The sequence below is a fragment of the Piliocolobus tephrosceles genome, chromosome 6, assembly GCF_002776525.5.
Source record: "Piliocolobus tephrosceles isolate RC106 chromosome 6, ASM277652v3, whole genome shotgun sequence".
Classification (NCBI taxonomy): domain Eukaryota; kingdom Metazoa; phylum Chordata; class Mammalia; order Primates; family Cercopithecidae; genus Piliocolobus; species Piliocolobus tephrosceles.
The window spans coordinates 28,831,012-28,855,703 of NC_045439.1; the positions used below are offsets into that span (position 1 = coordinate 28,831,012).

At 42.8% G+C, this 24,692-nt stretch overlaps 1 protein-coding gene across 1 annotated transcript in view; it reads left to right on the forward strand.

Annotated features, from left to right (window-relative positions):
* Nucleotides 1-18,758, forward strand: part of ALKBH1 (alkB homolog 1, histone H2A dioxygenase) — a 35,489-nt gene extending 16,731 nt beyond the window's left edge. The window contains exons 4-6 of the mRNA XM_023184953.2: nucleotides 11,642-11,732; nucleotides 15,986-16,179; nucleotides 17,576-18,758. Of these exons, the coding sequence (XP_023040721.1) occupies nucleotides 11,642-11,732; nucleotides 15,986-16,179; nucleotides 17,576-18,005 (715 nt within the window). The 3' untranslated portion in view covers nucleotides 18,006-18,758. The remainder of the gene's footprint in view (nucleotides 1-11,641; nucleotides 11,733-15,985; nucleotides 16,180-17,575) is intronic.
* Nucleotides 18,759-24,692: the final 5,934 nt, after the last annotated feature.

The window sequence follows — 24,692 nt, forward strand, 5'->3', positions numbered from 1 at the left end:
TTTATTTATTTATTTATTTATTTATTTATTTATTTATTTATTTATTTATTTTTGAGATGGAGTCTCGCTCTGTGGCCCAGGCTGGAGTGCAGTGGCCAGATCTCAGCTCACTACAAGCTCCGCCTCCCGGGTTCACGCCATTCTCCTGCCTCAGCCTCCCGAGTAGCTGGGACTACAGGCAGCCACCACCTTGCCCAGCTAGTTTTTTGTATTTTTTAGTAGAGACGGGGTTTCACCGTGTTAGCCAGGATGGTCTCGATCTCCTGACCTCGTGATCCGCCCGTCTCGGCCTCCCAAAGTGCTGGGATTACAGGCTTGAGCCACCGCGCCCGGCCGAAAAAACTTTAAATAGGAAATGAAGAAGAAATACTTGAACTTAAGCAAAAGCAAAAATTATTTTAAAAAATATTTGAACTCAAGAACTGTTCAGAAAATTAGAGTACCTCAATTCTATGGTTTTTTCAAAGTGAATAGCGTAGCTAGAGATTGTTGTACAAGTGTACAACAGTTAGGTGCAGGCTGGGCACAGTGGCTCACGCCTGTAATCCCAGCACTTCGGTAGGCCGGGTCGGGCAGATCACCTGAGGTCAGGAGTTCAAGACCAGCCTGACCAACATGGTGAAACCCCGTCTCTACTAAAACTACAAAATTAGCTGGGCATGGTGGCGCATGCCTATAATCCCAGCTACTCAGTAGGCTGAGGCCAGAGAATCGCTTGAACCCGGGAGGCGGAGGTTGCGGTGAGCCGAGATCACACCATTGCACTCCAGCCTGGGCAACAAGAGTGAAACTCCGTCTCAAAAAAAAAAAAAGTTATGTGTAAACATCTTCATGGTGACATTGTTTATAACAGAAAAAAAAAATGTGAAACAGCCTAAGAGTTCATCAGCAGGAGACCAGATAAATCTAACGTGACATAAATCTAACATGACATATCCCAGACGTAGAATGCAGCCACTGTGCAAGGATTAAAAAAACTTTAAATGCAACCCTCTAGTATATATCCCAGACTTCAAAGCCAGAATAAATTCAGTCATTTCTCACCATCTCCATCACAAGTGCCTTGGTCTAAGCTGCCATCATCTCTTACCTAGAGCGCTGCAGTAGCCTAACCAGCCTCCCTTCTTAGCACAAACTCAAGTGTGGTTCCAAGGGCCCACCTTAATTAACAGTGACACTTTTATCACTCAGGAAATTTCAAGGGTTTAGAATCTCCCTAGCAGGAGCCAGGGACAAAGACCAGTCACATTCTTTGTTACATAACATCATCACATTTAGAAAAAATCCAGAATTCTTAACCATGGCTGTAAGGCCGAGAAGACCTGGCCCCAGCTACCTCTCTACTCTCATTTCCTACCATTCCTACCTCATTTCCTTTTCATTTGTTCTTTTCCACCACGTTGACCTCCAGTGCTACCCTTAAACACATTAGGCATGCTCAGATTTTTTTTTTGTACAGGCTCTTCTACCTAGGAAGCTCTTCCTTTAGATCAATGGTGTCTTGCTTCCTTTAAGTCTTTGTTCTACTATCATCTTAGAAGAAAGTCTTCCCTTATCATTCACTCAACAAGAATCTCCTACTTCCCATCATTCTTTATCCTCTTGCTTTGGTTTGTTTGTTTGTTTATTGCTACTTTTTTTAGAGATGGCGTCTTGCTATGTTGCCCAGGCTGCCTTGAACTTCTGGGCTCAAGCAGTTCTCCCACCTCAGCCTCCTGAATAGCCAGAACTACAATTTCCTGTCTTATTTTTTTTGTTTTCTAAATTATTTTGCTTGATTTTTTTTTAATTCAGTGCAACATAGTTGCCAAATAACAACTTAGCTTTATTTGTTCTGTAAATTAGCTTATGAAATACTCTATCTATTTTTATGTGTGTGACAGGTTTTTTCCCACTGATAACCTCATTGTGGAAGCAGAATTAATCCTCTCCTCTTTCTACTTCTTTAAGACTGTTGATAATGCTAGTATAGCATTTATTCTAGTGAATTGAGTCATCTATCCCTATCTCCTTCCATTGCCTTCCTCTCCCATCTTGAAAATTTTGTAGCCTTGATTCTTACCACAGTTCTTTGTATATATTAGAAGGTGCTCAGTAAATATTATTTCAATTAAATTCATATTCCCTCTTTATTAGTCTAATAAGAACAACGCTAAATTTGAGAAGGATCATTTAAAGACTATATAGTTTTCTTATTTTCACTAATTTATTAAATAATGTACATTTGTGTCTTAGAAAATATGTGATGCTAGGATAGCTATGAAGAAGAATAAAAGCCAGTGAGGGAGGGACTGTTAAAGGAGGAACCCAGGTACTTAAATAAGGAATTTACAATACCAAAGCATGTATACTTGAATAGAAGTTGCAGGGTGCTTTGGGGGAACAATATAGGAGTTGGCTAGGAGAAAGGCTTCCCAGAAGAAGTGAGTGTAAACTGTGTATGAAAAAACAAATTGGAAAAATCTGCTAGGCTGAGAGTGGAGTAGAGCATTTCAGTAGAAAAAACTGTGTAGTCAGAGGCACGGCCATGAAAAACAGGGAGAATAGCATACCTTGTGGGAAATGCTTGGAGATGAGACTAGCAAGGTTAGTTAGAGCCAGAATATAAATGGCTCTGCATGCCATATAAGAGTGTGGACTTTGTCCTATTAACAGTGGGTATTTATCAGGATTAATAACAGATTATTCACTTCAGAAAAATAACTCTGTGGTAGTGGAGGAAATGGACTGAAAATACAGTGGTTGCAAAAAGCACAATTAAGAATTTAGGCCAGGTGCGGTGGTTCACGCCTATAATTCCAGCACTTTGGGAGGTCGAGGCGGGGGGGGATCACCTGAGGTCGGGGATTCAAGACCAGCCTGGCCAACATGGTGAAACCCCCATTTCTACTAAAAATACAAAAAATAGCCAGGCATGGTGGCAGGTACCTGTAATCCCAGCTACTAGGGAAGCTGAGGTGAGAGAATCGCTTGAACCCGACAGGTGGAGGTTGCAGTGAGCCAATATCGCACTGCTGCACTCCAGCCTGGGCGACAGAATGAGACTCCATCTCCAAAAAAAAAGAATTTGGCTGGGTGCTGTGGCTCACACCTGTAATCCCAGCACTCTGGGAGGCTGAGGTGGACGGATCACGAGGTCAAGAGATCAAGACCACCCTGGCCAACATGGTGAAACTCTGTCTCTACTAAAACTACAAAAAATTATCCAGACATGGCGGCATGCACCTGTAGTCCTAGCTACTCAGGAGGCTGAGGCAGGAGAATCTCTTGAACCTGGGAGGCAGAGGTTGCAATGAACTGAGATCACGCCACTGCACTCCATTCTGGCGACAGGGCAAGACTCTGTCTCAAAAGAAAAAAAAAAGAATTGAGTTTAATCGATGCAAAAGATGGTAAAGGCCTCAAAAAGATGTTGTCTACAGAGCTTAGTTACCAAGCAATTATAAAAAGTGAGAGAAAAGAAAAAGTTAAAAATTATCTACAGATTTCTACATGGCAGGGAGGGTAATACTAAGGCTTGTAATGGAAATAAGTATTGAAAGAAGAGAAGAATGAGCAGAGACTATCCTTAGTGTAGTTGGGGCCATACTGTTTTTGAAATGCCTATAGGGTATCCAGGTGGAGATGTCCAGCATGATTTTGGAAATACAGAACTGAGCTTAGGAGTAATGTAAGGGTGAGAGGGATGCGGAGAGAAAGAGATGAGATGAGGGAGTTACACATGAAGGCCATAGTGAAGTGCTGAAAATAGATGTGATTTTCTTTCTTCCTTTCTTTTCACTTTTCTTTCTCATCTATAGAAAAGAAGGCTGTTGGCCCCAGGAAGCATCAGCACAGGGTGAAGAAAATAGAGCAGGAAAAGACACCAAGCAGCCAGAAGGATATGAGGAAAAACAGAAGAAATGCTGTTAGAGGCTAAGACAGGAAAATGTTTCAAGAAGAGAAGGGCCAGCCATGTCAAATAGGTCTAGGATTTGACAGTTAATTGGTGTAATGAAAACTGAAAAACTAGATTCAGTAGTGATATAAACAAGAGTCAGATTATGGTGAGGGGAGAGAGTGAGGAAGGCAAATGTTGAATTATTTAAAAGTTTAATTATAAAGGGAAGGAAAGATGGGTAAGGGGTAGAAGGAGGTGAGGTATAAGCAAGGTAGCTTGCATAAATGACAGAGAAAATGTTTTTGTTGTTTGTTCTTAAGTATGTAGGAGTATTAAACATGTTTGAAGGCCAAGAGGGAAAAAACAAGTTCAGAAGAGGACTTGAAAGTATGAGAAGAAACATTCTATGAATGGAGAAAGGCCTCAGAGGCTGTGTCAGGGAAATAGGATATAGTATAGGTAGCGAATTAGCTGTAACCAGGAGGAAGGATCAGGTGAAAATTTAGAGAAGTTTAGTGGTGTGGGAGAAGAAAGTTGAAATTGTTCACTGGATCATTTGAGCAGGCTTCTGTTTTCTCACTAACGTAGAAGGAAATAAGAACAAAACTAAGGACTTGAGATGAATGGTGAAGGTTTAGAACAGAAGATGGTTAGATAAGACAGTTTAGATGGTTAGAGAAGACTGAATATTTGCAAGATAGCAAAAGGATGTTAGCAGTTATGGTGGCATTGGATGTCCATTTGCAATGAGTGACTGGGAGTGTCAGGTTGAGAAGGGAGAGAAAACTGAAAGCACTCAAACACTGAAAGAGTGGGGTGGCAGGGCACAGTGGCTTACACCTGTAATCCCAGCACTTTGGGAGGCCAAGGCAGGTGGATCACAAGGTCAAGAAATTGAGACCATCCTGGCCAACAGGGTGAAACCCCATCTCTACTAAAAATACAAAAATTAGCTGGGCTTGGAGACACGCACTTGTAGTCCCAGCTACTAGAGAGGCCCAGGCAGGAGAATCACTTGAACCCAGAAGGTGGAGGTTGCAGTGAGCCGAGATCACAAACACTGCACTCCAACCTGGTGACAAAACGAGACTCCGTCTCAAAAAAGAAAAAACAATTGCTAAGAAAAATGCCAACACTTACATAAGGCGCTTACCCGTGACAGAAACCAAGCAAACTGCTGTATGAGCACATTCACCAGGGGAGAAGGTGGCCAGCCCACCCATCCATCATCCTGCTAGTGCCTGGAGAAGGCAGCAGGGAGCATAGCATGTTTCTTTTTTAGTGAGACCCAATAATTACGGTCATGGTTGCTTGAAAACATTCTTTTGGATAATTGGATAAAGATGTATTAGGTGCCAACATATTTCCTGCATTCTTCAGGGTGAGAGTTGTATTGGTACTGATCCTTCTTGACCTCCTTTTGGACAAGTCAGGTTTAAAAAGAGAACAATCCGCCCCCTTCAGTGATTCTCTCAGTATTTTATGCTTAAAAATGATCCGGAAGCATGTTAAATGGTTTTGGTCTTACTGTTCACAGTGTTCAAGAAGAAATCTTGGAATTTTCATTACCCAAGAGGCCCATGGTTAACCAGAGAGGTCCCTAAATAGTACTAAGACAAGAAATGCTTAGTGCTGGCCAGTCCTGCTCTCACGTATTGAAGGCAGATATTAACAGTTGTTGCTACTTTCCTTTCAGAAAATACAAAGGCAAGAATTGAAATCAAGTTTTCAGAAGAGGATGTAAAATGAGGGTCTAGTGCACTTACATGGGTCTAATACATTACAAAAATATATATGTCATTCTCCCAAAACTGGCATAGACACTCAAAGATGACAATTTTTCTTGCAGTAAGCAAGTTTTTAAGCTATTCTTTTTTTCGTTATAAGGACTGAACTTAATGCTTTTCAAGGTAAGACTCAACTCTGGCTTATTTTACATCCTTGGACCAGTCCTCCATAATATAACTCAAAAACCTTAAAGTCTTTTTTTTTTTTCTTAGACAGGGTCTCACTCTATCGCCCAAGCTGGAGTGCAGTGGCACAGTCTTGGCCTACTGCAACCTTCTCCTCCCAGGCTGCTGCCTCAGCCTCCCAAGTAGCTGGGACTACAGGCGTGCACCACCATGCCTGGCTAATTTTTTGTGTTTTTAGTAGAGATGAGGTTTCACCATGTTGCCCAGGCTGGTCTCCAACTCCTGAGCTCAGGCAGTTTGCCCACCTCAGCCTCCCAAAGTGCTAGGGTTACAAGCGTGAGCCACCATGCCCAGCTCAAAGCCTTTCTTATAATCACACAGTTAGAGTCCTTTGTTTTTTTTAAGACGGACTCTCACTCTGTCACCCAGGCCGGAGTACAGTGGCATGATCTTGGCCCACTGCAACCTCCTGGGTTCAAGCAGTTCTCGTACCTCAGCTTCCTGAGTAGCTGGGATTACAGGTACTCCCCACCATGCCTGGCTAGTTTTTGTTTTTTTCGTAGATACAGGGTGTCACCATGTTGGCCAGGCTGGTATTGAACTCCTAACCTTAAGTGATCTGCCCACCTCAGCCTCCCAAAGTGCTGGGATTACAGGCGTGAGCCACCGCACCCAGTGAGAGATGTGATTTTGGCTTCTTAGAAAAGGAACTAAATTAGAAAAGGTGTATTACAGGATGATTCTGTTCATGCTGTCACTATAATTTTGATAATTTTTATTGTTAATAGCATAAACCTATGTTAATTATAATAATATATCCTCTGTTCTTGAATATTAGACTAAATCTTTTGGTGGAAAAGCAGTTTGTTGTGGCCATATCAGATATCTAAAATACTGTCACCTTTTGAATTATTTCCAAAGCTGCGTTATTGTTACGTTTATTGTTTCAGATCAGTCTGACATTGATATGATAATATGGATTCTTCATAAAATGAGGCTGGGCACGGTGGCTCATGTCTGTAATCCCGATACTTTGGGAGGCCAACGCCGAAGGACTGATTGAAACTAGAAGTTCAAGACCAGCCTGGGCAACGTAGAGAGACCCCCATCTCTACAAAAAAATTAAAAATTAGCTGGGCATGGTAGCACACACCTGTAGTTCTAGCTACTCAGTAGGCTGAGGTGGGGAGGATTGTGTGAGCCTGCAGCAAACTATGACTGTTAGGAGGCTGAGGTGGGTGGATCACCTGAGGTCAAGAGTTCAAAGCCAGCCTGGCCAACCTGGTGAAACCCCATCTCTATTAAAAATACAGGTGGTGCATGCCTGTATTCCCAGCTCCTTGGGAGGCTGAGGCAGGAGAATCACATGAACCTGGGAGGTGGAGGTTGCAGTGAGCTGAGATCGCACCATTGCACTCCAGCTTGGGCAACAAAAGCAAAACTCCATCTCAAAAAAAAAAAGAAAAAGAATAAAATAATCTGTTATTGAGCTAGAAAGAAATGGAAGGTATTGTGTTTTGTTTTTTAGTTTGGGCTAGAATAGTGTTTTTCAAAGTGTAGTTCCTGGACCAACAGCATAAGTATCATTTGGGAACTTATTAGTAATGCAGTTCTTAGGCCCCACCCCAGACCTGCTGAATAAGAATTTGTAGGCCTGGACCCAGCCATGTGAGTTTCAACAAGCCTTCTAGATGATTCTGATGTACATTAAAGTTTGAAAAACACTGGGCAAAAATTAAGTGGGATACAGACAGGTTCTGTTAAAGGCTTTCTGTAGAGCTCTTAAGACTCTTTGCGCCTTTCAGCTGGACCTGCCATCTTCCAGTCATTTGCCAAAATGACAAACACAAAGGGAAAGAGGAAAGGTACCTGACTGATGTTTTTTAGGCCTTTTAAAAAACAGAGTTGTTCCTTTGGCCATGTATATGCATATATATAAGAAAGATGATATTGTCAGCTAGATGCAGTGGCTCATGCCTGTAATCCCAGCACTTTGGGAGGCTGAGGTGGTTGGATCACCTGAGGTCAGGAGTTCAAGACCAGCCTGGGCAACATGGTGAAACCCTGTCTCTACTAAAAATACAAAAATTAGCTGGGTGTGATGGTGCATACCTGTAATCCCAGCTACTCGGGAGGCTGAGGCAGGAAAATCGCTGGAACGTGGGAGGTGGAGGCTGCGGTGAGCTGAGATTACACCACTGCACTCCAGCCTAGGCAACAGAGCAGACTCCATCTCAAAAAAAAAAAAGGAGGATGATATTGTTGACATTAAGGGAATGGGAATGGGTACTGTTCAAAAATGGCCTGCAAGTGTTGCCATGGCAAAACTGGAAGAGTCTACAGTGTTCCCCAGCATGCTGTTTGCATTGTTGTGAACAAATAAGTTGAGGGCAAGATTCTTGCCAAGAGAATTAATGTGTGTATTGAGCACATTAAGCACTCTAAGAGCTGAGATAGCTTCCTGAAGCACGTGAAGGAAAATGATCAGAAAAAGAAGCCAAAGAGAAAGGTACCTGGGTTCGACTGAAGTGCCAGCCTGCTCCACCCAGAGAAGCACACTTTGTGAGAACCAATGGGAAGGAGCCTGAGCTGCTGGAACCTATTTTCTATGGATTCATAGCATAATAGGTGTTAAAATAAAATACCCCTGGACTGTTTTTTTTTTTTTTTTAAAAGAAAAAAAAAAAAAAAGACTGCAGCTTGGTGTGGTGGCTCACTTGGCACCCTGGGAGGTCAGGGCAGAAGTGATTGCTTGAGGTAAGGAGTTCAAGATCATCCTGGATAACATAGTGAGACCACATCTCTATATTTCTCTTTTTTGTTTTAATTAAACAATAAAAATAGGCCAGGCGCAGTGGCTCATGACTGTAATCCCAGCACTTTGGGAGGCTGAGGTGGGTGGATCACCTGAGGTCAGGAGTTCGAGACGAGTCTGGCCAACAAGGTGAAATCCTGTCTCTACTAAAAATACAAAAATTAGCTAGGTGTGGTAGTGCATGCCTGTAATCCCAGCTACTTAGGTGGCTTAGGCAGAGAATCACTTCAATCTGGGAGGCGGAGGTTGCAGTGAGCCAAGATCATGCCACTGCCCTCCAGCCTGGGTAACAAAGCAAGAAGCCGTCTCTAAAAAAAATTTTTGAAAAGACTCTTTGCCATTTAGATAATTTTGAGTTCTGGATTCCAGTCTCAGATGACCAACTTCTTTCATCTTTTTCTACCACTTCTACCATCTCTCTTTTTCCCCTTCCTCAAAAACACATAGATTCAATATTCATATGATCATCATCATCCTTTTCTTCAACATCATTTTCTTGTATCCTAGAGATTACCTTAAAATAAGGAATTGGCTACAAAGTAATATCTTGGAAAGAGAAATAGAATGGATCACCTCTGTAGGGTACTTATGTAACTCTGGAGCTACATCTATATTTCCATTAACCACAAAGTCCACATGAGTCATACTTATTTTTCTGTCTCAGGCTACTGAAATAGAACATGTTCTCTAGAGGAGAACATCAGGGAGTTCTTTGATTTGTACCTTTAGCTGAATAAACGTTGGTAGACCTCAAGTTGTGTTAATAACTACATGACATTTTTTCATTTTTCAGTTTTTATGCACAAATATTAAATAATGTGTGATTGCTATCCATATTGTAATTGTTCAAATCAGCTAGTTGCTGTCAGTGGCCAAGCCTTATATTTTTCCCTAAATTATTAGTTGTCTGTCTCCTGTTGTGTCAGGGGGTCCCCAAAACCACACCCAAATCTGATGATTTGTCAGGAGGACTCACAGGACTCGGCATATGGTCATACTCACAGATGAGACTGATCACAGTGAAAGCATGCAAAGCAAGATCAGCAAAGGGAAAGGGGCCTGGAGCAAAGTCCAGGAAAAGCCAAGTGTGTGCATCCAAAAGTCCTCTCCCAAGGAAGTCACACAGGATATGACAATGGATTGTAACAAAATCTGTGAAATGTCTAGCAACGAAGCTCAGTGCAAAGGTTTTTACTAGGAGCTTGTCGTGTAGGCAGCCTCTGCCTGACACATGCCAAAGTCACAACCTCCCAGAAGCAAAGCATGAGCCATATTGTTTGCACAGGTTAGATGCAGTAAGCCACTCTTAACGGTTCCAGAGAATTGTGTGAACCTTGCCAAGGACCATCTTTGTAAGCAGACCATCAGTCAAGTCTGCTATGTCTCTTTTCTGCACACCTGTCCTAAATAAATCAGTGTTTGTCCATTCCTTTTTATCTGCTGGTCTTGATGTATGTATGTGTCGTGATGTCCTTAGAATGTAAACTCTGTGAGGACAGATAGCATCTATTACTCTTTGTCAAACATCAAGATGAGTGCCACTTAACAGTGTGGGCCTCAATAAATCCTTTGCTTTTGCCTGTGCTGTGTGCCCATATTGCCTGCTGCATCACTCCCTACTTAAATGCTGCCCATTGTTCAGTGCCGTGCTCAACTCCCAGCTCTGCCAAAAAGCCCCAACTGATTCGACAGCTGACTTTGAGCTCTCCTTTTTCTTAATTCTCGTGCCCCTTAAAGTCTGCTATTTACTTTAGTACTAGACTTTATACTGCGTTCAGTTTCCCTCTAATTTCTCCTTAGACTTTCTATTCTTATATTTGTCATTTCCTGTCACAATCAGATTCCTGTAAGGAATTTTTTCTTTTCTAAACAGCCATAGTTTTTGGACAAAAAAAAATTTTGATTGATCAATGATGTAAATAACATAGAGAAAAATTAAATCATTAGACCTACCATTCTCATGTTTTTAGATATTTGGAGGTGAGCCAAACAAGCTTCCTCCTTAGAAAGAGAGTAGTGGGCCAGGCACAGTGGCTCACACCTGTAATCCCAGCACTTTGGGAGGCCAAGGCAGGCGGATCACCTGAGGTCAGGAGTTCAAGACCAGCCTCACATGGAGAAACCCCGTCTCTACTAAAAATACAAAATTAGCCAGGTGTGGTGGTGCATGCCTGTAATCCCAGCTACTCAGGAGGCTGAGGCAGGAGAATTGCCTGAACCTGGGAGGCAGAGGTTGTGGTGAGCTGAGATCGCACCATTGCACTCCATCCAACCTGGGCAACAAGAGTGAAATTCCATCTCTTAAAAAAAAAAAAAGAAAGAAAAAAGAGTAGTTAATCACATAGATTCAATCAGACAAGATGTAATTGCAGAAAGAGCACCTCTCATTTTTACAGAAACCTATTGTGGTTTGAACAACGGTATGTCAGAAACCCAGTCAGTTACAGTGTTGCCTTAATTGTTAGCTAAGCCTCGGTTATCTAAGTTATGTTATACAGAGTTAAAGAAGTCATGTTAAACCAGTTATTTTTTATTGTACTATACACTATATTTTGCTAAACTTTTTTTTCCCAACCTGCAATTCTGGGAAGCCACCATCATTATAGAAACATAGAAATCATTGTGATTAACCATACCCTACTTTTAGCAAACCAAACTGAAAACGTTCTGTAAGTCATATTTTTGGTTGCCCATAGTGCTCTTGGTACCATTTCCCATGGACTGGCAAAGACATTTCTATTGTCATTGTTGTCATTCTTATTTTATCGTTACCAAGATGCTGGAGGCTTGTGATTTAAAGTTGACCCCATTCAGCAGCAGATTTAGAACGAAGAAGTATAAATTAGAAGTGCTAACATGTTTTTCTGTGTTAATGTATTTGTGGTCTACTCATTTATCTCTTCTAAATTCTCCTACTGAGTCTTGGCTAACAGCTTATACCATGTAATACTAAATTTAACTCCAGAGTCCATACAAACGGCTATTGCTGCAATTTTACATGAATAAATGCTCTTTTGTCACCAATCTTTGCAGGTATAAAGAAGTGACCAAACGGAGACCCCGAAGTTTACTGGAGAAACTGCGTTGGGTGACCCTAGGCTACCATTATAACTGGGACAGTAAGGTATTCAGGTTTTCTTAATTCTTTTGTTTTCTGTTTATAGGCTTCTTTAGCCCACATAGTTGTATTTCTTCCTGGCCACGCTTAAGATACCAAGATTATACATTTGTGGGAGGATCCCTTTCTTTTATTTCCTTAAAAAAAGTCTCAACTGGGCCAGGTGCCGTGGCTCACATCTGTAATGCCAGCACTTTGGGAAGCTGAGGTGGGCGGATCACTTAAGGTCAGGAGTTTGCTGCCAGCCTGGGCAACGTGGCACAACCCTGTCTCTGCAAAAAATACAAAAGTTTGCCGGGCCTGGTGGCACACACCTACAGTCCCAGCTACTTAAGAGGCTGAGGTGGGGGGATTACTTGGACCCAGGAGGTGGAGGTTGCAATGAGCCAAGATCGCACCACTGCACTCCAGCCTGGGCGACAGAGCAAGACTCTGTCTCAAAAAAGAAAAAGAAAATCTCTCTTTAAGTATCTCAAGAGGAATGAATTTTATTATATCAGAAGTCACCAGTGCTTTCTCACAGTAGGTTCCAGGAATATACAACTGTTTTCAAGAGCAGTTCTCACCATCTTTATTTCCATTATTGGTGAGAGTTTGTTGAGCATATATTTTTCCTTTTTTTTTTTTTTTTTTTTAATTTGTATTGTGCAACAAAAGCCACATTCAAGAGCATTTATTTTTCTACATAATTTCTGCATGGAGTAAAAGAAGCTCCATGTATTTCAGTTGTTCTAATTTATCACCTCACAAAAGAACTGTGAACATATAGATACCGATTGCACGAAGTGTTTCACGCCTGTAATCCCAGCACTTTGGGAGGCTGAGGTGGGAAGATCGCTGGAGCTCAGGAGTTCCAGACCAGCCTGGGGCAACATAGCGAAACCTCATCTCTACAAAAAAATAGAAAAATTAGCCAAGTGTGGTGACACATGCCTGTGGTTCCAGCTACTCAGGAGACTGGGGAGGGAGGGGAGCCTGGGAAGCAGAGGTTGTAGTGAGCCAGGATCACACCACTGCAGTCCCAACTAGGTGACAGAGCAAGACCCTGTCGCAAAAAAAAGGAAAGAAATGGATACCTTTGCCTGCCCTATAATGTCTGGGAAGGAGGGAGGTGGGTAAGAATTTCCTAGAGTTGACAGTTTCATGTTTTCTTGAGCTGCGATTTCTTCTTTCCTATCATCTATGCTTTAGAAAATGCCTTGTCACTAGCAGTGCAGTGCCTCTTGTCTCAATTAGACATTTGCCACCAAGTGAATATACTGATTGATTGAATGAATAAAACATACTGGTATAGACCATTTTCTTTGCCTACTAACCAGTTACTTTCTTTGTCTGTCTTTTTTTTTTTGTAATGGTCTTATACTGTCACCTGGGCTGGAGTGCAGTGGCATAGTCACTGTAGCCTCGGCCTCCCCAGACTCAGGTGATCCTCACACCTCAGCCTCGCAGTAACCAGTTACTTTCTAAAAGCTCCACAGTTTCAGTCAACCCAACTTATTAACAGATACATTAACTGCTCCAAATAATGACAGATTTGTTCTAAAAATATTCGTGGGCCGGGCGCGGTGGCTCAAGCCTGTAATCACAGCACTTTCAGAGGCCAAGACGGGCGAATCACGAGGTCAGGAGATTGAGACCATCCTGGCTAACATGGTGAAACCCCGTCTCTACTAAGAAATACAAAAAACTAGCCGGGCGAGGTGGCGGGCACCTGTAGTCCCAGCTACTCCGGAGGCTGAGGCAGGAGAATGGCGTAAACCCGGGAGGCGGAGCTTGCAGTGAGCTGAGATCCGGCCACTGCACTCCAGCCCGGGCGACAGAGCAAGACTCCATCTCAAAAAAAAAAAAAAAATTGTGATACAATTCTTATTTTCAGCAATACAGACTCAGTAGGAAGCTAGATATTTGTGTTTGGGGGAAATGCCGTGTGATTTTCTTTGGATTAGACAGCCTGAGTTTGAATCCTTCCTCCAGTAATGATAGTACCTACCTCATAAGGCAGTTGTGAAAATTAAGTGATCAAAGCCTGTAAAGTGATCTCAATGGTGTCTGGCTATTCTAAGCCATTAAATGCATTATCACAATAAATGTTAGCTTTTTTTTTTTTTTGGTGATAATATTTTTGTTGACATTGTTTTTCCCAAAGACCTCAAAGTTAACCTCACTGACTAAGAAAAATAGGGAGTAAAAATTACCAAAAACTGAATGAGCAGTCAGAGAAAAGTGAAAGAGAATTTTAAAAGAAAAAGTAGTGAGTAATGCAGAGACAGTTTTGACAGGGTTGAAAGCCCAAAAGGGTGATTATTTCATTATAGCAGAGGCTATTTACAGCTAGAATGACAGCCTTGACTGGTTGATTATCTGAAGGACTAAAGCTTAAAATGATAAAGGAAAACTTAAAGTTCTCTAACCACAGTTGGAATTTTGAGAAATTAAATAGGAACTCTTCTAATTTGCAGTTCAGTGAAAGGAGAAAAAATAAAAACCGGAAAAGTTCCATCTGAAGAGACAAGGCCATTCATCAAAAGTCTTCCTTAACACCTGAAGTTAAAGGTCACTTCTGGCCAAAGTAAATACTTTCTGTCCAGACCTGTGACTCTGCTGCTTCAGCTACAATACATCCAGACTCTAGGAGAGACATGAGGCAAAAGTGGATTTTCTGATCAGATTTGAGGTTAATTTAGGAAAGAAAGAAGTGAGAGCAGAGGAGCATCAAGACAAAAGAAGAGTGTCAGGTACATGTAGCCCAAATAGCCCTCAGATTCATCCATATAGGAAACTGTAAATGTAAGTCTTAATCATAACTGCAGCCATGTCACTCGTGCAGAAAGATGTTACAGAGAGTATTATGGCCAGGCCAGGCATGATGGCTCACACCTGTACTCCAGCACTTTGGGAGGTCGAGGCAGGCGGATCACTTGAGGCCAGAAGTTCAAGACCACCCTGGCCAACATCGTGAAACCCTGTCTCTACTAAAAATACAAAAATAAGCCAGGCATGGTGGCGGGCGCCTGTAATCCCAGCTGCTCAGGAGGCTGAGGCAGGAGAATCACTCGAACCTGGGAGGCGGAGGTTGCAGTGAGCCAAGGTCGTGCCACTGCACTCCAGCCTAGGCGACAGAACAAGACTCAGTCTCAAAAGAAAAAAAAGTATATGGCCTTTGATATATTTTTTTTAAGTGGAAAAATATATTTGTGATCCTTAGGTGTAAAAACAGAGACAGTTAGGGAAGTTCAGGAAATTACTTCCAATTTAAAGGCCTGCCTTGACCATGCTATAATTGAGAGTTAGTTCCGATGTTTTAAGCATGTCATCCCATCAGATTGACCAGTCAAATTGCCACTAAGCCATGTTGCAAGCTGAGAGATCCAAAACCGAACTGGCTATAGTATTTGAGTTGCCTTTTTATAAATTAACTTTTTAGTTTAGGATAGTTTTAGATTTTACCTTTGTCTCAAATAGTTAACCAATAGTAATACATTACTGTAATAGCAGCATTTGTACTTCATTTAGATTTCCTTAGTTTTTAGCTAATATCTTTGTTCTTATATCTCATTTTCCAATATCCAGCATCTTACCCAGGATACTACATTATATTTAGTCATTGTGTTTCCTTGGGCACCTCTTGGCAGTGACATTTTGAGTTGCCTTTTTACCCTAACAGAACTATCTCATTTGCAGATAGAGTATACTATACTAACTAGAGGGTGGTGGAGTAATTGCTTCATGTGTAGACTCAATACCGTATATAGCACAGTGCCTGTTATATAACAGGTGCTTGGGTTTTTGAATGATTCATTATTAGATCATTGGATACCTCAAGAATGGATGGATAGACCGGGCATGGTGGCTCATGTCTGTAATCACAATGCTTTGGGAGACTGAGGCAGGAGGATCGTTTGAGACCAGTCTAGGCAACATAGGGAGACCCCGCCTCTGCCAAAAAAAAAAAAAATTAGCCAGGCATGGTGGCACACACCTGTGGTCCTACCTACTTGGGAGACTGAGGTAGGAGGATCACTGAGCCCAGGAGGTCTAGGCTACAGTGAGCCATGATCACACCACTGGACTTTAGCCTGGGTAACAGAATGACACCCTGTCTTTTAAAAAAAAAAAAAAAGGATGGACAGATAATGCTGTGTTAATATGTTAATGTGACTTTATAAATAAGATTAAAGTGGTAATTAATCTTATGCCACAGTTTCCTATATTCCTGAGATCATTGTTTATTTTTCTTATTCTCTCTACATTTACCAAAGAAATACTCAGCAGATCATTACACACCTTTCCCTTCTGACCTGGCTTTCCTCTCAGAGCAAGTAGCCGCTGCCTGTGGATTTCAGGGTTTCCGAGCCGAAGCAGGGATCCTGAATTACTACCGCCTGGACTCCACACTGGGAATCCACGTAGACAGATCTGAGCTAGATCACTCCAAACCCTTGCTGTCATTCAGGTGAGTTAGTTCCAGGGATTTGGGATTACTTTTTATCATTTAATTCTTTTTTCTAAGGCATTTTACTCTAAAATAAATACAGGTATTTAACTTTTTAAAAAATGGCTGGACTATAATCTTCCACTTCTGGGAATTTTAGCGTTATAGTTACTATCTCTGTTTAAGACACATGGAACCTACCTTTTGTTTTATTTTTATTTTTTATTTTTTATTTTTTTTGAGACAGAGTCTCATTCTGTCACCCAAGCTGGAGTACAATGGCGTGGTCTCGGCTCACTGCAACCTCCGCCTCCCGGGTTCAAGTGATTCTCCTGCCTTAGCCTCCCGAATAGCTGGGACTACAGGTGCACACCACCATGTCCAGCTAATTTTTTTTTTTTTTGTATTTTAGTAGAGATGGAGTTTCACTGTGTTGCCCAGGCTGGTCGTGAACTCCTGAACTCAGGCAATCCGCCCACTTTGGCCTCCCAAAGTGCTGAGATTACAGGTATGAGCCACCGCACCTGGCCGTAGCCTACCTTTTATAATAAAAGGTATTGTCAGTGCTCTGTGGAATAGACAAGTGGAAGGCCATAAAAGCAAAGCGAGTGACCTTTGGAATAGAAGAGCAAAATATAGAGCAAAGCACAAAAGCCTGAGTGGTTTATTCTCCTTGTCTCCCTAAAAGTAAGTTTAAATTTGTGCCAAGTTTTGCACCTGTATCTCGGCAAAGTGCCTTTTATTAATTGCCTTATCTTTAAAATGAAGAATGGTAAACATAGTAAAGAACTCAAATGATTTTATTGAAAGACTCAAAGGCACATCAGTAGGCTGGGCATGGTGGCTCACGCCTGTAAGCCCAGTACTTTGGGAGGCCGAGGCCAGTGGATCACTTGAGGTCAGGAGTTTGAGACCAGCCTGGCCAACATGGTAAAACCCTGTCTCTACTGAAATACAGAAATTAGGCATGGTGGCTCACGCCTGTAATCCCAGCTACTCCAGAGGCTGAGGCACAAGAATCACTTGAACCCAGGAGGCTGAGGTTGCAGTGAGCCGAGATCGCGCCACTGCACTCCAGCCTGGGTGACGAAATAAGACTCTATCTTTTTAAAAAAGCATCAATAAAATTTAAATGGATAATGTTAAAGCTAAGTTCTTCATTTGCTTATTTAACTGCATCAGATTTTATTTTGCAGCAGTTCTATGGGCTGTCATAAGTATAGGTAGAAGGTCATGAGTTGGTCACTCATAGACACAAGCCAGAAGAGAAGGATCTTAGCACAGTTTTAAAAGGAGGATTTGGGAGCAATAAATATCAAGTTGAAATTAGAAAATAACACAGTTGGCAGTAACTTTCCCAGTCATAGTTAATAAACAAAACTTACTCTTGCTTGTTGTTTTTACTTACTTTTTGTAGCTTTGGACAGTCTGCCATCTTTCTCCTGGGTGGTCTTCAAAGGGATGAGGCCCCCACGGCCATGTTTATGCACAGTGGTGACATCATGATAATGTCGGGTTTCAGCCGCCTATTGAACCACGCAGTCCCTCGTGTCCTTCCAAATCCAGACGGGGAAGGCCTGCCTCACTGCCTAGAGGCACCTCTCCCTGCTGTCCTCCCCAGAGATTCAATGATAGAGCCCTGTTCTATGGAGGACTGGCAGGTGTGTGCCAGCTACTTGAAGACTGCTCGTGTTAACATGACTGTCCGACAGGTCCTGGCCACAGACCAGAATTTCCCTCTAGAACCCATCGAGGATAAAAAAAGAGACATCAGTACAGAAGGTTTCTGCCATCTGGATGACCAGAATAGCCAAGTAAAACGGGCCAGGATAAACCCTGACAGCTGAGACGTGGAGATCCCATCCTTTTACTCAGGCATCTGCTTACCATAAATGACCATGTTATTTTGTATTGCCATGGACTTCAGCACCCAGACAAGCCAAAAACAGGGACAGGGAAGAATTCATTGATGATCACATTGTTGCCTTGGAACCCATGCAGAAGTAAACTCATTAGCCACTTTGCTGAGAGAAGTGTTTGACATGGTCTGAACCTAGTTACATGTTGGCTGTAATGTTGAGAAGTCAGTCCAAGGAGGTATGTTCTTCCACGACAGCCTTCTCAGCCTCTGCCATTTCCTTTGAGGAAGGTAGAAGCGAATTTCCATGTCTGCAGTCTTTAAATACCTCAGATTTTATTAATGGGAAATACAGTACCCCTCCCTCCACTGCATCTGATAATTTATGGTAAAATTGTGGTTCCGTGAACCAGCTATTAGTCTCATCTTCTTAACTCCCTCAGTCATCATCAAATTCTTTGATCTTCTCTGGCTCTCACAGAAGAATCCTTTACACATGAAAACAATGGAACTGGAAAATCTTGTCTCGTAGAAAAGAAATTAATCACAACTATCTGTCTTGCCTAAAAGATAAATGTATGTAAACCCAAGGAAAGGGGAATTTAGTTTCTCCACATGTCATTTCGGTCTCCAAACTCCCTGTTGGCTTTTTAATGCAATTTTAATTGTTGAAATAAAAAAGTCACAAGGGTGTTTTGTTACTGTTTTCTCCATGAATAAACTCACTTGATTTTAAATTAAAGATCTATATCTGTCTTTGGGGTTTAGTGTATCTGGGATTAGGTTTTTTTTTTTTTCTGTTTTTCTTTGCTGTATTGTTCATGCTGTTGAAGCCCTCTGACTGTTTCTGCCCTACACCACCCTGCTCTGCCCTGAGTATTCTTTGTGGCTGTCTCACAGAAGAGAGAACATTTCTTGATATTCCAGTCACTGCTGTTTTGTCTGAGGGTAGGCGGCTTGGAAAATGTAGGCAACGCCAAGTTTTAATCTTTGTATCCCCAACAATTTGACTCACTATATTGCGGTCCAGGTTACTTTACAGTTCTCTGGACCTCGGTTTCCTCATTCACAAAATGAAGATACTATTGACTACCATCTTCCTAAAGGGATATTGGTATTTAAAAGAGAATTAAGTGCTCCTTTCTAGAAACATGATGTGCCAAAATTGTTTTATTATATGGGCTCTTTGAAACATCCTAACTTCCTTGTGTGGAGGACTGGCTGGAAGCCAGTTTGGTACCTACTGTTTGCAATGCATATTATTAAATTTACATGTCTCTTCTGTCCTGCCCCCTTCTTAAATTACTGGCATTGAATATTGAGTTCATATGGTAATAGGGTTTTTTAAATGAGTGAAAATTATGGATTGATCTCTTATGTGTAAGCTGGGTTCTTTTTTTTTTTTTTTCAGACAGAGTTTCACTCTCGTTGCCCAGGCTAGAGTGCAGCACAATGGCACAATCTCAGCTCACTACAACCTCTACCTTCCGGGTTCAAGCGATTCTCCTGCCTCAGCCTCCTGAGTAGCTGGGATTACAGGCATGCACCACCATGCCTGGCTACTTTTGTATTTTTAGTAGATATGGGGGTTCTCCATGTTGGTCAGGCTGGTCTTGAACTCCTGACCTCAGGTGATCCGCCCACCTTGGCCTCCCAAAGTGCTGGGATTACAGGCGTGAGCCACCATGCCCAGCCTAGGTTCTAAATTTAATGTATAATAGAAATCTTATATAATTAAAAAATACCACCGGGTAAGATTACCACTGTTAACCTTAAATTTTCTACAATGTATATTAAATGTGACCTACAGAAACCAACATACTGTCATTTAGTTAATCCAACAGACAGTCTAGCATTAAGACAAATTATTCTTTCTTCAGTTGCTTGTCAGATAAAGGCATTGGTCTGTGTATAGGAACCATGTTGTGCAAAAAACACATACCCAAATTGTGGACTCACACTCGATGAAGTGAGACGTTTATGCTGTGAGAAGCAGGTAGAAACAGGCCAGCCAAGAGAATAGCACATTCCTGTCTCCTGGGATGGTGAACAGATCATTCGCACAATTAAGTATTCACGCTCGCTCTCTCCCACCCCATCTCTCTCCTCCCTCGAGCCGTCCCCACTTCCTGTGGCTCGCTCTCTACTTTTATTTGCATATTTTTATGAAGCGCATATGATTGAAGATGTGTATAATGTAACTCAGTCTCTGGCAGTAAACAGAAAATTATATAATCCAGTAAAAAGGAAAAATTGGTTGTTTTTTTACAGGAGCGTGATTGCCTAGGGTTAATTGTCTAAAATACATTTTCTAAGTTAGAGGTCATCAAACTATGACCCACCTCCCATTTTTGTACTGCCCGTGGGCTAAGAATAGTTTGTACACTTCTGAACTGTTGTGGAGAAATCAAAAGGATATTTTGTGACACATGAAAATAAAATTTAAATTTCAGTGCCGATAAATAAATTTTATTAGAACACAGCTGCATTAATTGATTTCCATATCTGTGGCTGTTTTCATGCTGTAATAGCAGAGCTGAGTAGTTGCAACAGAGACATACAGCCCACAAAGCCTAAAGACATGATCTAGCCCTTTATGGAAAAAGGCTGTGGGCACCTAGAAAGGAACCTAGACCCTTAGAAAGGACTCTAGAAAAGAACCTGAAGCCAAGAACTGGGACCAAGGGAAAGATTTTCTTCCCCCCGTCCCAACCCCGTTGAGACGGGGTCTCACTCTGTCACCCAGGCTGGAGTGCGGTGGCGCAATCACAGCTCACTGTAGCCTTGACCTGGGCTCAAACGGTCCACCTCAGCCTCATGAGTAGCAGCTGGGACTACAGGCGAGCACCACTATGCTGGCCTTGACCTCCCAAAATGTTGGAATTACAGGCATAAGCATAAGCCACTCTGCACCCAGCCTTTTCCTTTTTTTTTCTTGAGACGATGTTGCTCTGTCACCCAGGCTGTAGAGCAGTGGCATGATCATGGCTCACTGCAACCTCTGCCTCCCAGGCTCAAGCAGTCTTCCTGCCTCAGCCTCCCAAGTATCTGGGACTACAGGCGTGCACCACACACACAGCTAAGTTTTGTATTTTTTGTAGCGATGGGGTTTTGCCACATTGCCCAGGCTGGTCTCAAACTCCTGAACTTGAGCGATCCACCCACCTCAGCCTCCCAACGTGTTTGGATTACAGGCATGAGCTACTGGGCCAGGCCTTATTATTTTATACTAAAGGAAGAAAAAATGTTAGGTTTGATCTAGGACGTATATATATATAGCGTCAAGAGTAGGCTGGGCTTGCCCGGGCGCGGTGTCTCACACCTGTAATCCCAGCACTTTGCGAGGCCAAGGCGGGCGGATCACGAGGTCAGGAGATCAGGACCATCCTGGCTAACACGGTGAAACCCCCGTCTCTACTAAAAAATAACAAAAAAATTAGCTGGGCGTGGTGGCGGGCACCTGTAGTCCCAGCTACTTGGGAGTCTGAGGCAGGAGAATGGCATGAACCCGGGAGGCGGAGCTTGCAGTGAGCCGAGATCGCACCACTGCACTCCAGCCTGGGTGACAGAGCAAGACTCCGTCTCAAAAAAAAAAAAAAAAAAAAGTAGGCCAGGCGCAGTGGCTCATGCTTGTAATCCCAGCACTTTAGGAGGCTAAGACGGGAGGATCACTTGAGCCCAGAAGTTCAAGGTTACAGTGAGGTACGATTGTGCTACTGCACTCCAGCCTGGGCAACAGCAAAAACCTGCCTCTAAAAACAGGGCTAGGCGCTGTGACTCATGCCTGTAATCCGAGCACTTTAGGAGGCCAAGGCGGGTGGATCACCTGAGGTCACAAGTTTGAGACTGATCTCACCAACATGGCAAAACCCAGTCTCTACTAAAAATACAAAATTGGCCGGGCGTGGTGGCTCACACCTGTAATCCCAGCACTTTGGGAGGCCGAGGTTGGCGGATCACTTGAGGTCAGGAGTTTGAGACCAGCCTGGCCAACATGGTGAAACCCCATCTCTACCAAAAATACAAAAATTAGCCAGGCATGGTGGCCGGCACCTGCAATCCCAGTTACTCAGGAGGCTGGTGCAAGAGAATCGCTTGAAACTGGGAGGCAGAGGTTGCAGTGAACTGAGATTGTGCCATTGCACTTTAGCCTGGGTGAAAACAGCAAGACTCCATCTCAAAAAAAAAAAAAATGTATAATTATAATTAGCTGGACGTGGTGGCAGGCACCTGTAGTCCCTGCTACTTGGGAGGCTGAGGCAGGAGAATCACTTGAACCTGAGAGGCGGAGGTTGCAGTGAGCCAAGTCGCGACATTGCACTCCAGCCTGTGCAACGAGCAAAACTCCATCTCAAAAAAAATAAAGTCAAGTCACAGATTTTAGGCCCTGAGAAACTGGTTCTCTAATACTCTGTTAGTAGGGATGTAAATTGCTATAGCCCCTAAGGCACAATTTGGCATCATGTAATGTGTGACTTTTTATCCTACTTTGACCAGGGTAGTCCTGGATCTCATTTTCCACTCAGAAGTGGTCTCTCGTTCAATGATAATTTATGTGGTCATCCTAATAGTGTTTTCAAATGTGTACCCTTTGTCACAGTAAATTTCACTTCTAGGAATTGAGTCTGTGGAAAGTAATCAGAGCTGTCCAGAAATATTTTTGTGTGAGAATATTTATAATAGAGAAAATTTGAAATATGCTCAATATCCAGGAACAGGGAGTTAAATTCATGTACTTTTCCAGCACATGGCTACTAAGCACTGTTCTTTAGCTGCACAAGTACTTGCCTTTGTGGAGCTTGTATACTGGATATGCCATAACCCTATGTAGCCTTTAAAGGCCATGTTTTAGTTAGAATAGAGATAAGGGGAAATGTTTATACTGTATTTCGGTGAGAAATCCAATTATAAAACTGTCCTTAGTAACCTAATTTTGTATAGAATGTTGACATTTTTATTTTATATTTTTTGCTCAGACCTCTCAGGGGTGAAATGTTTACATTTTTTTTTTAAACTGGAATTGCCAAGCGTGGTGGCTCACGCCTGTAATCCCAGGACTTTGGGAGGCCGAGGCGGGCGGATCACAAGGTCAGGAGATCGAGACCATCCTGGCTAACACGGTGAAACCCTGTCTCTACTAAAAATACAAAAAATTAGCCAGGCGAGGTGGCGGGCGCCTGTAGTCCCAGCTACTCAGGAGGCTGAGGCAGGAGAATGGCGTGAACCCGGGAGGCGGAGCTTGCAGTGAGCCAAGATCTTGCCACTGCACTCCAGCCTGGGCGACAGAGCAAGATTCTGTCTCAATAAATAAATAAATAAATAAATAAATAAATAAATAAATAAATAAATAAATAAACAAACAAACTGGAATCATGTGAATGCCAAAACGTGAATGATGGTGAATTACAGTTGATACTTATTTGTGCTTTTCTATATTTCTGATTTTTAATTTTTTTTTCTCTTTCTGCATGCCCCCCTCCCCCCCCCCATCTCCTGGGCACCGGAGTTACTTGATTTTTTTGTTTTTTTTTTTGAGACAGGATCTGACTCTTGCCCAGGCTGGAGTGCAGTGTACAACCACGGCTCACTGCAGCCTCAATCTCCTGGGCTCAAACAACCCTCCCACCTCAGCCTCCCAAGTAGCTGGGACTACCGGCACCACCAGGGCCTGCCGGGCTAACTTTTCTGATTTTTTTTTGTAACGATGGGATTTCACCATGTTTCCCAGGCTGGTCTTGAACTCCTGAGCTCAAGTGATCCACCTGCCTGAGCCTCCCAAAACTCTGCAATTACAGGCATGAGCCACCATGCCCAGCTTGTCTGATATTTTTGACATTAAAAATCTTTTTAAAACATTTTTTTAAGGCTGGGCACAGTGGCTCGTGCCTATAATCCTAGCACTTTAGGAGGCCGAGGCGGGCGGATTGCCTGAGCTCAGGAGTTCAAGACCAGCCTGGCCAACATGGTGAAACCCCATCTCTACTAGAATACAAAATAATTAGCCAGGCATCATGGGACGTGCCTGTAATCCCAGGTACTCGGGAAGCTGAGGCAGGAGAATCGCTTGAACCTGGGAGGTGGAGGTTGCAGTGAGCAGAGACCACGCCACTGCACTCCACTCCAGCTTGGGTGACAGAGTGAGGCTACGTCTCAAAAAAAAAACAAAAAAACATTATTATTTTTTTTTTTTGAGACAAGACTTTTGCTCTTGTTGCCCAGGCTGAAGTGCAATGGCACAATCTCAGCTCACTGCATCCTCCACCTCCCGGGTTCAAGCGATTCTCCTGCCTCAGCCTCCCAAGTAGCTGGGATTACAGGCACCTGCCACCACACCTGGCTAATTTTTTTATTTTTAGTAGAGACAGGGTTTCACCATGTTGACCAGGCTGGTCTTAAACTCCTGACCTTGTGATCCGCCCACGTCGGCCTCTCAAAGTGCTGGGATTACAGGTGTGAGCCACTGCATCCAGCCAAAAGAAAAAAAAACTTTTTTTTTTTTTTTTTTGAGACGAAATGTTGCTCTTGTCGTCCAGGCTGGAGTGCAGTGGCGCGATCTTGGCTCACTGCAACCTCCGCTTCCCAGGTTCAAGTGATTCTCCTGCCTCAGCCTCCTGAGTAGCTGGGACTACCGGCACGTGCTATGACGCCTGGCTAATTGTTTTGTATTCTAGTAGAG